This window comes from Rissa tridactyla, chromosome 12 (genome assembly GCF_028500815.1).
Source record: "Rissa tridactyla isolate bRisTri1 chromosome 12, bRisTri1.patW.cur.20221130, whole genome shotgun sequence".
In the NCBI taxonomy this organism is placed as follows: Eukaryota; Metazoa; Chordata; class Aves; order Charadriiformes; family Laridae; genus Rissa; species Rissa tridactyla.
Window position 1 is genome coordinate 7,682,554 of NC_071477.1, and position 14,682 is coordinate 7,697,235.

The 14,682-nt window shown below is 41.2% G+C and overlaps 1 protein-coding gene across 1 annotated transcript in view; it reads left to right on the plus strand.

Moving 5' to 3' along the window:
* BCAS1 (brain enriched myelin associated protein 1) overlaps positions 1-3,429 on the plus strand; it is a 55,451-nt gene extending 52,022 nt beyond the window's left edge. Inside the window, 1 exon segment of the mRNA XM_054218872.1 lies at positions 2,359-3,429. Coding sequence (XP_054074847.1) covers positions 2,359-2,433 — 75 coding nt within the window. The 3' untranslated portion in view covers positions 2,434-3,429.
* The last annotated feature ends 11,253 nt before the right edge of the window (positions 3,430-14,682 follow it).

A 14,682-nucleotide genomic window follows, 5' to 3' on the forward strand; every position in this document is an offset into this window, starting at 1 on the left:
AGTGCAGGAATGCAGCTGATGAGAACACTTCAGTTCAAGCATCTGCTCCCAGTTGGGCTAACAAACGCTGAAAATTTCGATATAAATGGAGCCACTTACGCAAGCAAACAGTGTTATGGCCTGGCTGCATGGTTTTAGCACAGACGATAAGGTCCGGTGGTTGTTCCTATGGTAAAAGAGATTAATTTATAAGCTATATAAAATGCAAAGGTATTTAGTGAGTCTTAGAAAGATTAGATTAGAAAGAAAAAGGGGGGGGGGAAGATTAATTACATTGTTTTCTGAGCTGGAATAACTCATACTTAAGTTGTCAGAACCTGGAAGTGCTGAGCATGTGGAAACTATTCTGACCTATTCTGATTAGAGTATCTGGTATACTGACACAAACTTCTCCTGAGCACAAGCTGGAAAAAAAAATATACTCCAATACTGTGACGTTCCTGTGTGTGCACTTCAAAGCACTCTGCCCAAAATAATAGCTTCAGCTTAATTTTCACAAATGCAGGCAACTTCCACTGCACTGAAAGGGGTTATGCAAAGTAACCGAGAGCAAGACATGAGCTGGTGGTACCTGTGCTTCTGATTCTGAGGGCAGAGCTGGAATTTTTCTGTTAAAAGGGCAGGAACAAAGTTATTTCTTTCACACTGGGCTTGGAAATTCCAGTTTAACAAGAATCATCTGCCAGTCTCCCTCAAAGCTTCCTGCTTTAATCAGGAACCACCTTGAAAATGGGTGCAGCAGGGAGGCTGTAGTATAAGCAAATAACTCCTGCAAATGTGCTAAATGAGTCAAAACGGAGATTATCTCCAATGAGCTCCCACTCCTCTACTCCTCCCTCCACACATTTATAGGAAGAATGACAAATAGTATCAGTGGAATAGTATCATCTTGTTTCCTAGATGAGTCTAGAAATGGCTTGATATCTTCAGGCATCAGACAGGAACAGCTACAGGTGACAGACTCCATTGCTCTTGTAACGTGAGAAATCTTTTAACTGATGTGTAGGTTTTTAGGGTTGCTGGATAAATTTGGAATGACCAGCTCGTTTGGTATTGTTTGATGGATGTTAGAAACTATTACTTTTTTTTTTATGTGTCTTCCGTTTGCTGCTGCATATAAGTGGCCAAAAAATTTTATTCTGTTCTAGAACATCTTCCAAACTCAAATGTCAGGAGAAGCAAACCCATTGCAGCCAGCTGAGCTGCACAAGATTACTGTTAGTTTAAGACAGGGGATTCTTTTAGTCCATTGTGATTTTTGGCTGCTCTTTCTTATACTTAGATTTTCAAAGGTGACAAGTTAAAAGAATATCAATGAGGTAGAGTCTAATCAGTATAAAAAAAACCCCACTGTTTCTACTTCCCTGAAAGGGATGAGGAAGTTGAGATCTTTCACTCTCCCGGTCTGACACAGAATAGCCCTATGGTGACCCGAAGTGATGAGTCAGGTTTCCAGTGTGAAGCATACTGTGTGAAAGGACAATTCGCATATGATTTTGCACGGTTCCTGTTGTAGGGAAAGCACATAGCCGTCACCTTTAGCTTTGTCATGCTGTTTTTCTGTTTAGCATGTAATGGTTTAAGCATCTGGCTACAAACAGCATTGGCATCCTATGCAATGTTAACAGTGACCTCTGAAACAGTGTTTGTGGATCCATTTTGCTGTCGCGTTCTGAAGTTTCGATGGCTTCAAGGCCAGTAAAATTAGGTCAAGGCATCCTAAATTAAAGACAAGTTTTTATCAATTACTGGTCAAAAATTTAGTTGGTATAGCTAGATCTATGCATTTCCTTCATCTAAGCTGGATTAGTGTCTTGAAATGGTTCCAAAACCAGAATTATATTTGTAGTGTAAAAAAGCTTTATCACTCTAACATTGTCAAATACCTGTCATGCATGAAAGTATTTAATGTTCTTTTAACTTAGAGCAGACCAAGGCTGGCCATAATACACTATTAATCATGCTTGAAGGACTCTTAGCATGGTTTCAGTGAACCGTTTAGGCCAGGGAAATTTTAGAGAAAGTTATGCCAGAACTACAATACTGCAAGTACACAGCAACATGCCTCTGGGACGTTAGTCCACTTTCTAAAAACAATTGCTTTCCATGCTGACTGGGAAAATAATATTAAAATAACCGACACACTCAGGCAAAGTTGCAGGCAGTAGCTTTCTGGGGTTGTCATGATGCAGATGGTGCTTGTATACTTATGCATATTAAATAAAAGGCAAATTAAGAAAAGCAGAGAGGTGAAATGAGTGGAGAATATCTGCTAGCAAAACGCTAGCACATAATCCTAGCCTTAACCGTTCTGAAATATTTGAAAATTTTTATAAATTTCTGTATCTTATTTTACAGGGCTCCAAAAGGATGTCTGATGCGGAAGTGCAAACAGATCCAGTGTCTATCCTACCTGCTGGGAAATCCAAGTAATGACCACAGGTGGCTGCTGGAGGACCAGCAGCTCTCTAACCTCCCTTGCAGTAGGGATGACTCATTATTTTCCTTTACATGGCTGTCATCAAATGCCTGAGGCTAAAGCAAACACTGGTGTATCATTTAAGGTATATCATTTACAGGGTTTGTTCATTAGATGTCAGAAAGCAACTGTAAGGATCATCGAGCAATGTGTAGTATATTTAAAGAAAGGTCACGTGGATGATTTTAAGTCTATAGAGGGTAGAGTATGTCAGGTAAGAAAGTGGCAGTGAATTAAATAAATGGCAGAAAAAAATGCATGTGACAAAGGAATGCAGTTTGTGCAGCAAGGCATGAGCAACAAATCCTCAGCTTTAGAGAGCTTTAAAGCAGCCAGGAAAAAAAAAAAATCTCCTTTGATAAATGTTATACTTAAATGTAAAAACAACCAAGTCACCTTTTGTGGTTTTCAATAGAGCTGAAATTAGCAAAAAGTCTGCAGTATAATAGAATCAGTGGTTATAAAGTTATGCTTCGTATTGGTTATTAATGTAAATTAAAACGCTAAAATGCAAAGGCTTTCTTTACATGATTGAGACAATTTCTCTCTTGTCTTGATGAGGTGGGATAACAAATTAAAAACTATTTAAGGTTCTAATAGGAACACAAGGGGGCACCCGCGTCCCTGCCGTACTTCTAACTCCAAGGCTGTACCTACAATCCTGTTATTAATGTTTTTCAGATGATAGGAAACTTAGTTGTTTCATCAGATATTTGTTTATATCCATACTTGTAATTAATCCTAATAAAACCCAAAATCCAGGCACCTCCCTCTTTCACAAGACTCCTGTAATAACTGTAGTTAATAAATTTTCCAGAAAATTAAGATTTCTGTGGTTTATTCAACCTTGGGCTAACCTGGACAGGGAAGCGTGGGCCTGATGTTTTAATCCACACTAGCGTCTGAATGATTCAGTACTGTATGTTTTGACCTCCTTAAAATTAGATTAAATGAATACTTATCCTTTCAAAAAAATCATTTGCTGCTTTAATCTTAAAACAAAGTTTGTTATTTACATACCTGTTTTCTGATGATTGATGTGACATTAAGGCACAAATCAACACATAAAAGCACTGGCTGTGAAGTTAATAGCTGTCATTCTTCATTTGAGTAAAGATTACAACCGGAAATTAAGTGAGAATTCTGTAAAATCTGCAGAATTACATTTCTAACTAGTCACAGACAACAGAGGTAAAAGAGCCTTTTTTCTCCATATAAGCCATTGTAGGTAGGTGGTATTTTTGCACTGGCCTCTGCAAACCTGTGGACTTGCAGTGGGCAGCCAAAACTTGCCGATGGTTCTATGCGCAGAGAGCAGACAAAAGGTCCTTTAGTTATGATAGTACTTTCTGTTCTGCTCCCTAGCACAATGGGCCTTTGATGACATATAAAGTCATATCAACCAAGAGTCACTGCTTACTGATTTCAAACCTGATCTGTAACAACCTACTTCTGCATCTGTGTAGGACCGGTGACTTCTGTGCGTCCCCATTTATGATAGAATGAGAGAAGAATTGGGCTGGTTATATCCAGCTTTGCTCCAGAAACAAAGTCTTAGGCTTTGTTTATCCTACAAGACTATCCAGCTTTAATTAAATCAATGCATGTAAAGCTCCGTACAGTGAGACAACCACCATGGTTACATGCTGGTATGATAGTGTTATCAGGAAAGAGGAATAAGCTATCATGCTATTTGCTGACTTCATACCACTGTACTTGCCTCTGCATTAGGATACTATTTAAACAATTTTCAAATAAAAATATGCTCTGGCTAATTCATTATATCATACACTGTATATATATTATTATATTATAGACAGTGTAGATATTAATATTATATTATGGGTACATCAGGCCTTCCATGGAAGAGAACAACTCTTCCTTAGTCCACACTTTAGGAGCAAGTCTGCATTGATTGAATTCTGTAATCCCGGGGCAATTAGGACTGCTGACCACGTGATTTGACCATATCACTTGGCAATGGGGCTAATTTCAGGAATCAGGAAATCCTCTTGGCAGAAAAACAAGAAAAACAGTAAGTTTGGCTGTGGATGCCCCTTATGCCACTGAGCTATTATTGCAGATGAAATAACGGTTAGTGTTGGCACTGCCTCCCACGTAGAAACTCCCTGTTTCGTTTGATTCCTCTCTGATAACAGGAACAACACAAGCTTTGAAGAAGCGAGGCAGGCTTCTCATAAAGCAGCAACACATGGAGCCCCAAGAGGAAGAAAGGTCTTAGGAGATGCATCCACAGTTAAGTTGAGCTTCCGCATTCCACATGCCATATAAGAAACATAAAAGTACAGCTTTTATGTTCAGGCCCGGTAAAGCTTAACAAGTCATTTGGAAATCAAAGCTTTGGAAGAGACTGCAATCCAAGACAAAGGAAAAGAGCAGCCAAAGCAATACATTGCATTTAGACTCTGTTGTCAACAAACGAGCTTTGGTTTTATGCATAGGATCTTTTGAGAGGAACTGAACCAGATCAGGCTGCTTCAAGGATCTTAAGGTGTTTTTCATGTAGGCATTTTGAAAGAATTTTAAGAAGCTAATGTAACCTCGTAAATATAAAAATCCCAGGGAATGGATTAAAATTGCTACTTTTTGTGTAAGAAATTCTTCCCTCCAACGGACAGATGTTTACCCGTAGAAGCGTGCGCTCCCGGGGGGGGTTTGGGGCTCTGCCACATGTGTCCCACTGTCTCCTGGGACTAGCCCTGGGTAAGCCACACTTGCCATCGCAGCACAGGGCAACTCCGCAGCAGGGTGGGTGCCGCAGGTTTTTGTAACCTGGAAGCAAATTATCTCCCGTGAAAGGATATCTGAGCTCAATTGTTCTTCTCTGGAAGCTGTCCAGATGTTTAACGCCACTGCATTTCAAGAAGGTTTTTATAGATAGCTCCTGACAAAACTGCCCTGCGACGACTCTTACAACGCACAGACCAAGCAGAACAATGTGATTTCCGCCATTAAACAGTCTGCTCATTAATTCTGCGCGTAACCAGCAGCTAATTACCAGCGCACACAAAACAGGTAATTGCACTTTAGCAGCTATTATTTATTTGGTTTAAGCAGTGCCTACAGATCCTTGCCTGAGAAAAACCCCAAAAGCCTGGTGGGTTTTTGGCCTGCCCTGTCCACTGGTTGTTTTGTGCCTGTCTCTGAGGGGGTGTCTCTGACAGGGCTCCATTGGAGGCCACGGCCAGGGTGGCTCAGCGAGGCCTGGCCAGGCCCATCTCCATGACCAGTCCCATCTCCACAGCCAGGCCCGTCTCCGTGACCAGGCCTGTCTCCATGGCCAGGTCCATCTTCACGACCAGGCCCGTCTCCATGGCCAGGCCTATTTCCACATCCAGCTGACCACCTGGCCCGAAGTCGCCTGTCCCCAGAGTGGAGAGGGGGACTGGCAGTTGTCACACTTCCCCCCACATTTGAGGGAATGGAGGGAAACTGAGGCAGTGCTGAGGGCTGGGCCTGGCCCATGCCTGTGCTTGGGGTCAGTGGGTTTGTGGTGGCTGCCATGACCCCGCCTGGCTTTTCTCTGGCAGGAGTGCTGGGACAGGGGTTGTTGGCAGCCACAAAATGGCTATGAACTGTAATGGATCGCCTGGTGGGTCATAGAAAGACAGAGACTTCACTGCATGTGACCTGTGGGGATTGAAGCGTACTTTAAAGCCTGGTGCCAGAGCGGTGCCAGCTGTTTGTGTGGGCAGGCTCCACACCTCATGCTTTCAGGTCCCCTCAGCCTCCTCCATCAAAGCCGGAGGACTGCCGAGGAGTTTCTGCAGGTCTGCAGAATATATGCCTGAAAATATAATTACAGTCCTGCTCCTGCATAATAGGATCTTCAGAGGTTCTTGTTGAGCCACTTGTGTACTGAAAGCATTTGTTCTGTTGAATTGTGCGCATCCATCAATCACGCTGTATTTGCATTCCTAGGGAGGTTTGCAGAGTGATAAACACCTCTGAGAGTACCTAGAAGTACAGACTTTCTCCCTGTTGACTATGCCAGGCCTGTATCTATGCCTAGCCTGGTGTTAAACCGGAGCAGCTTTCCAGTCGGGAATCTGATTAGGATCTTGCCCCTTGTAAGTACTAGATTCTTCGCTTTAGGAGATATGGGGTCGGTCTGCTCACACTGAGACCTGGTTCTGACAGCTAGGGGAGTAACAAAGCTGCTTCCAGGGTTTGTGTGTTTCACATTGCTCACTCTGCACACAGGGCTTAGAATGTGTTTTAAGACTACCTTAGTACCTTTCTGTATGTAAATGTTTACAGCTGACTTTGAGGCGACTTATGCAACAAAATCCATGGTTTTTACATAGAAAAGATAGAACGACGGAAGATAAACAGAAAGGGCTAGTGCACAGATGAGTTGTGGCTGTGGTAACTGACCCTATTTGTGAGGTTAGAGATGGAATAGCTCTAACTTCAGTATACTCAGAATATCAGTGGAGAATCTGGATTTGCTATAGGCTCCACCTCTTCTGGATAACACACCCAGGTCTTTACTGGCAACTTCAGCAGTTTAGCAGTTCTGAGAACACAAAAACAGGAAATTCTGCAGCAGCCTTGACGGAGGCTGAAGATGCGTATAAATTCCTTAAAGATTATATTATTTTCTCAAAACAAATTATCAAAAGCCTTGAAGAAGAATAAAACCCTTATCAACACTCTTTGCTTTTACTTATCATTTCCTATTAAATTTGTCACCTACTAAACTGCATAGGAAAACAGCCTCCTGCACAGGAAGCATTAGTGATTTGACTTTAAACCGGAAAGGTACAAAGTCCAAATTCCTTCTTTATCACATCCCACTGTAAGCAGGTGATGCGGCATTCGACACTACCCCTTCACCTACCTTTACACTGAGTAGGAGTAAGGTCCTTTATGATTATCGCAATGCATGGGTTATGTTATGTGTCCAGACCATGGACACAATCTTAAGGACATTTAAAACACGATTAGAATTTTGCAGACTCATCTTTTTTGCAGTACTTCAGAAATTTTAAGGATGTTTGTGATTACTTCACTAGAGTTGTTGGGAAAACATAAGGGAAGTGTGGATTAAATTGCAGTTTTCACTTTTTTTTTTTTCTGTAAGCAGTTTCCAGTCAATTGGAGAAAGAGATTCTTTGCTGGTATAAACTGAAATTGTATTACTTGAGTAAATGAAACTGAAGTAACCCAGTATGTTAAGACACTGTCATCACAGGAAGCTTTCTCTTTGCAGCTTTTGAGCACGGCAGTGGCTGTCATAAGTTGAGGAAAAGAATTGCTTGCGAAAAATGTGCTTTTAAAATTGGCCTTGCCTCTGAAGCAATGTTTTTTTATTTTTTTTCGTTTTCTTATTTTTAGCCACTGATTCACAGTAGTGGAAAAGCATATAATTATCAAATGCCCTGTTCCTACACAAATAGATTATATAACCCCTGATAAGCAAAAGACTGATAGAAATAAGAACATATGTCTGTCTGGTAGAACTGAAACTCTTCCTATCACTCATCCACTTTAGAAGGCCCAAATCAAAACACTGCTGTCACGATTCCTCTGCAGGCAGGTTGTCATAGAGTACTGCGTTCAGGGAGCATCTCCCTTCAAGGGTACAAAGAGCGGGTTTGGAAGAAAGCATGGGATTTTGCCAGCAGCTGGCTTCAGCCTCCACCTGTGTGGGCTGGGAGGGAGCGGGGGTTAACAGGGCAGTGGGCAGCACTGTAATTGCTGCTACAATGGGAGGCTTGTAGGAACAGCAAGAGTTTAGCTTGCAGATGTCCCGCTGCCTGCTTCTGATCCTGGATCTGTTCCTTCTCAAAGCCTTCTCATTCAGCCTCTGTATAGGAGACCATAAATTCCAATCTCTGCATAGTTTACACTATTTCTAGTAAATATATGAACATAAGTGCTTGTTGCCACCACTCTGGAGGTGATACCATGTTATGTATGAATGCACATCATGCTTCCTTACTGAGGAGATCAGGTTCATATAAACATCTAGATAAATAGGTACCTGGTGAGTTCCTAAAGCCTGGTTATTATCACTGAAAGTACTATAGGAGACTTGTAGAAGTAAACCTGCGCTAGCTCTTCAGCTAAAGTATTTCACAGCCTTGGGTATTTACCTCTGTAAACTAAAATCCCTGGGTGCGACCTGAGATGACTGAAAGGTGTTCTCTGGCTCAGCTGCCAGAAGAGTAGGAGAGCAAGTAGGTGGAGACTAACATCTTCAATGTCTGCAGCACAAATTAGCAGGCATCCTTCACCAAATTCAGCAATCAAGGCTAGATAACTTTATTAGCACCTATTTATTGACACAAAATGGCTGTATCTATACTGAAATCCCCAATCATGGAGCAGAACCTGGTCTTAGATGTTATAGAAACAATTCCCTGTAGCCAGAGGACCCACTAACAGTGCACACTAGAAGCATTTTGGTGATTGCAGCTAAGTGCTTGCAACTGCACTAGCAACTGTGCTAGCAACTGTGCTAGCAGAGCACCCCTGCCGGAGACATGATCTACACAAATTTAATTCCAGTGTGACTAAATCCATGCTAAGGATTTTATCGATGTTGTGACTATACTTGAAAATCATTTTTGGCTCTCTTCTCCCACCCTCTCGCCTCCACACAATCCCGCCAGTAAAACTGCCAAGTAAAAACAAGGTGTTTGTCTCCATTGATCTGCTGTTGTGGTGGGGTCTGCAGGTCTCACAGAGACCTAGCAAGGGTTAATTGCTGCAGTGGGGTGAGTCAGCCCAGTTGGTTTTCATATATGGGTTGCTGAGAAGGTTTAAGCTCCTTTGAAAGGGATTGGGAAGGAAGATAAAGCTAGCACATTAGCTGCTAGAAGGAAGGCCAGGTTTGGACAGAAGCAGGTAGGAGCTGTGCGTTACTGAACCATCTCTCAGGCAGGTGGGCCAGTGTGGAATTGTTTTGTTGTCTTTTCAGTCTGGACTATGTGGAGTCCATTTATGGCCTCCCAAGGAGGCATCAGTCCTTGATAAAATTTTCTGGGTTTAGTATTCTCTGGAGTTTGTGCTGTGACTTGTCTGGAATTGCTGTGGCAATGCCTTAGCTCAAGCCCTCCTTAAAAACGGACCTTTCAGAAGCATTGCACACCTGTAACCTAGTAAAGCGATGTACTCTCCCGTCTTTTTGTTAGAAGCCTAAATGTGGACTTTGCCACCTAACTTCAACCCTGAAAACGTAAACAAGTTTGACCTCCATCAATATTTATTTAAAGGTGAATGGCAATGCTAAAATGTAAATTTACTGAAGCCCAGAAGTACACAGGAATATTCATCACAGAAATAACAAGCTTACTTTTTAAAGTTGCCTTTCCCTGTAAAGCGTGCTGGTGTTTTGTAAGCAGGGGATATGTCACTTTAAAACCTCCCTGAGAGACCCAAGCAGGGCTTGTATTGAGTGTCTTGATGTGAGAGAACGACGGATGGTGGATTTTGGCAGGTCAGCATCAGAAAGCCTGCCTGTGCCAGACAGCATGAAATACTGTTTCTTGATGTGTGCTCTATAGAAAATACTTCTTTAGTCTATTTTTATTGGGTTAACCTTGGGCAGTTTTGTTTGGTTTGATTTTTTCCTTTCTCAACAAGCAAAAATATCTGCATATCTTAAGTTTGTAGTCTATCTTGATTGTTGCAAAGAGGTTTGGAAACAGTGCAAAAGGAACCTGAAGTCTGTGATGTGTTCAGAGTGTACAAGAGATGTGGTGTGACGAGGGTTAAGGCAAATCTGCCTTCTTTCATTGTCCCGGCTCACTGTGTCAGTCATGATAGCTGACCTGCAGTGATGTAATATAACATGGATACTGAGGCTTTTAACAAACGTCACTTTGAAACAAAGCATGTGCTTTTAGAGAAAGTTGTTTGTTTTAACTGAACCCAAAATTAAGCATTTGTCATCTTGTCTCCTGTAAAGCATATTGTTCTAGCTTGCAGAAAACTGAAACTAAACCGTATGCTGCAAGTGGAAGAATTTAGAAAAATTTACTCTCTTCCCATCAAGTCTGTGCCTCATTTTTCTAGCTTCAAGGACAAAAAAAAAAAAGTAACTGCTATAGACGGGGTAAAGATGGTAGTTACTATTCCTAGTCCATTACACAAGAGTAGGTGCTTTCAACTACTTGGAAACAAACATTGTACTAAAATTACTACTGGTTACTGGCAGAATTACTTGTAAATGCCTATATTCTAGGATGGAAATAGTATTTAGGGTTTTGCAGAAAGTGTTCCTTAAGCTTTTTGTTCACAGACGTATCTTTGTTCTTATGTACACACATTTGCCAAGAATTTTCTAAGCAACTAATGATTATGTATGCTTCAATTTTAGAGTATTCAGCTTGTAACTTCTCAAAGAACTTAACCTTTTATAAATGCTGATTCTTTGGCAGTGAGATATTGTAAAGGTCACCCCAAATTGACATTATTAGCGTGCTTTACACTTTCTCATTTATTTTGAATTTAGTCCCCCACTTTCATTCTTCATGAGACTGTAGTGTTAGTTCCTATAAAAGCTGAAAAATATGATGTTAGTTTGTGAATGGATTTTTAAGTTTGGGAACAACTTACTATCTGTTTCTGAGGAGTATTTTTTATGTTTTCAGGATCAAAAATCAGTCAGGCTCTATGCATTGATTGCATTTATCTAAGTACTTTTTTATATCTGACTTCCTCTTAATACATTTAGTTGATCTCTGCCCTACCAACAAAAGAACATGAAGTACTGAAGTACTTCTGAAAGACATCAATTTGCAATCCGAGATGAGAATTAAAACTAGTGTGAGTAATCCAGTTATCACCAACAAACATCTCAGATATTTAAAGTGAGATCTTTATTCCAGTTGTTAATCTGAATTTGGACCTTGCTGTTAGCTGTCTGTAGAGGAAAAAAAAATTCTTCTCTGGCTGGAAAGATCAGGTTTTGTAAGTTAATGCAATGTCTACCTTCAAAATAGACCCCTCCAGTAAGGTAATGTATTATTATTCCTACACTTATTTGTACTTCATAGATGTAGTTGGGCTTCCTTACATTAAAGCCAGAAATAGAGAAAGCACTGAAATATGCAGAGGAGGGGAGTTTGTGGTGCAGTGGCAGCCACATAGGTCACTCTTAGGGCCTTTCCCTGTGGATGGCTGTTTTCCTCATAGCCTCCTTGGAAGTGCAATGTGAGACAGCTGGAGGCCTTATACACCACCTCTTGCAAAGGGGCCAAAATGGGGCTGTGGGGCTCGTTTATCCTCTGCTGCTTGTGGGAGCTTGCAGAACCTAGGGCTTCCATGCCAAGTGGAAGACCCTGAACCATGCAGGGACAAGCCAGGCTCTTCCCAGAATAGTACACAAGGAACATGTAAAAAGATAGCTAAATATATGTGTTTAATTTCACTTTTCCCAGTGTATGTTATCTCTGAGACATTTCTCCACAAGATGGGGTTGGTAACTCTCCAGGGGACAATGTTTCCAGCCTCACCATAGCCCTGATTCACGTGTGGTTGCTGTTCAACTGAGATATGTCCACACTTAGCCAAGACAGACTTTTTCTTTTTTTTTTTTTTTCCCTACCCCTCTGTTGCATTTGGTGGGATATTTAACTTTCATTATCAGAACTAGTCCTGAGCTGTTTATGATTTAATATCCGGCCCACGAGGAGGTTTAGGCTTGGGCTAGATGATGAACACTATATAAAAGCTAATGTTGCTGCACTGTATAAAGAATCAGCTCAGGTGGAAAAGGGAAGGTGCGAAAAGGGAGGTGTTCCAATGAAATGGACTGCAAACAAGCTGCTGCAGAACCATAGGTACAACCTGTTCTCAGCAGTGAAATATTAAAGATGAAGCAGATAAAACAATCCTTGGTATTGAAAATAAGATTACTGCTTTCATGCATGTGTATTAGCACTGCAGCCCTTTCCACAGATGGACGCTATTAAAGGGAGTAATCAAATATCAACATGTGTTTTATACAGAAAGAGATCCTAAGCTAACTGGCTAGCAGGAGAATTTTTGTGTTTATTTATTTTTATGTTAGAAAGATGACTATGGTTTTAAGCTTTTTTTAGGCTGATACTGTGTGGTTGATCTGGTGGTTACTGGGAACTCAATGTGATCCTCACCTCAAGTTCCAGTCAAACAAATGTATAATACACGTCTTTTAAGAAAAAGTATAATGCATGAACCTGGCTTCACACAAGGTCTTATCACTATTTCTGGCATGTTTCAACATGTGCTAGGATAATTTAAATGTCAAAAATTGACTTGTTTTTACTGTAATTAAATGGTTATACATCAGGATTACCTGAACTGACTTAAGTAGAATCACAGAGTGCAGAAGAGATGCAATGCTGCAGATCTTGAGTGGCGCTCGTCCTCTCTCAGTATGATAAATATTGCAGCTACTTACTGAATTACTTAGCATATGACATTCCTGAAACTGATTCTGGACATAGCAGGGAGAAAAGGACACTGTACACAGACTTGCAATCGTCACATTAATCTTCCAGTGAGTAATCGCAATCCCATCGAGTTCTATTCAGACTGTACAGAGCAGTCTCCTCCCCTGCCTTCCTGGCAGAAAAACAGACAAAATTGTCACTTCCCCAAGTTGCTTCCTCATGCAGCAGCTGAATCCCATCTCCGTCCAGCTCTCCTGTTCTGGGCTTCACTTCCCCAGTGCCTTTGTGTCTTGTGAATGCTGTGTGACGATTCTTGACATGGTCTCTTCAGTAAATCTGAAAAAACTCACTGCTGTTCTTACAGGAATTGAAAAGTACTTTCCCAGAATTACATACATTTTTAACCACCAGTTTATCAAGGTTTGCTGCTTGAATTTCTGTTAAACTCTCTTTTTTTTTTTTTTTTTCCTTCCATAGTCCTGCTGTGCTGCTGCAGTTAATCTGTTTGTCTATCATAATGTTAGGTTTGTTTTAACTTTTATTGAGGCAGTTGATAAGATCCTGCGGATTACTGAACTCAGTAAAATCTGTATGCCCTACAATTGTGTATTACACAGTACTTCGTGATCTCACAAATTCACTAAATGTCAGTACAGTGGTACCAATAAAATTGTACACACTGCTTTTCTAACAGGGCAAGAATGAGTCGCTCTGTCCAAAAATGACTGTCTGAAACAGATTTTTCCATGAACTGTTTTGTCAGTGTGTGTGCGTGCACGCACACACACTAATCCTGGCATTCCTGGGACCTCATGGATTAAGTTCCCATAAGCACACATGATATAATTTCTTCCAGGACCAGTTTCATGTGGTAATGTCATTGTTGCACAACTGCTTTTCTCAGCTTTAAAATAAAGACTTTAAGTACTAAATAATGAAAAGTTTTCCTCCTTATCTCCCTCGCTAATTTTTTCCAATGTGAAATTTAAAAGCTTTTTTTTTTTTTTTAAAAAAAAGTGATCTTCCGTATCAGAAGTACAGACATTACGTTAAAAAGGGTTTCGTTATCTCCCCCTTCCCCACCCCCAAAACAGAAGTTTTTTTGACATCCTGGCTTGTTTCTGCTTTCATAGCAGGAATATGCTTCTTGGCATGTACCGTACGTTACACTAACGACCCAGCCTGCCAACAATTTAATAGCTCTGCTATGTGATTATAGTTTTCAGGCCGTACCCACTTTATTGACACAGTTTCCTTTTGCTATTGCTTAATATCACTTCCCTCCTCTCTCTGCCACCCCCTCCTCTCCCCACCCACATCTTTCTCTCCGATGCCAGTAGAGGGCACTTGGACTTAGTTTCTCGGACGTTTCGGTCGCTAAAACTATTCAAGCAGTTGCACTTGCAAGTTTGTGTTTGGTGCCTGTTTGTGTTTTTTTTGTGTTGTGTTTTGTTTTTTTTTTTTTTTCCCTGTCGTCCCATTCATAGAAACCTGGAGACAAAAAAACCAAAACCCAAACAAACCAAAACCCCAAACCTACACGATCGAATTTTACACAGAGATCAGGGAGAGGAGAGAGGTGCCTGTAGGTGCTGGTGTGCCAGGGGTGGGGATGTCACTGCAGGGGAAGGCGCTGGGGGACACCATTTTGGTGAACTCCGAGTCATCTGTTTTCTTTAGGAGGATCTTTGTGATCATGGAGGGAGGCTAATGAAAGGGTCCTCCAAAATGTTTTCAGAGCAATTTCTTCACAGCGGTGCTCTGGGTAAATAACGCTTCTGCAGCCTCAGCGAA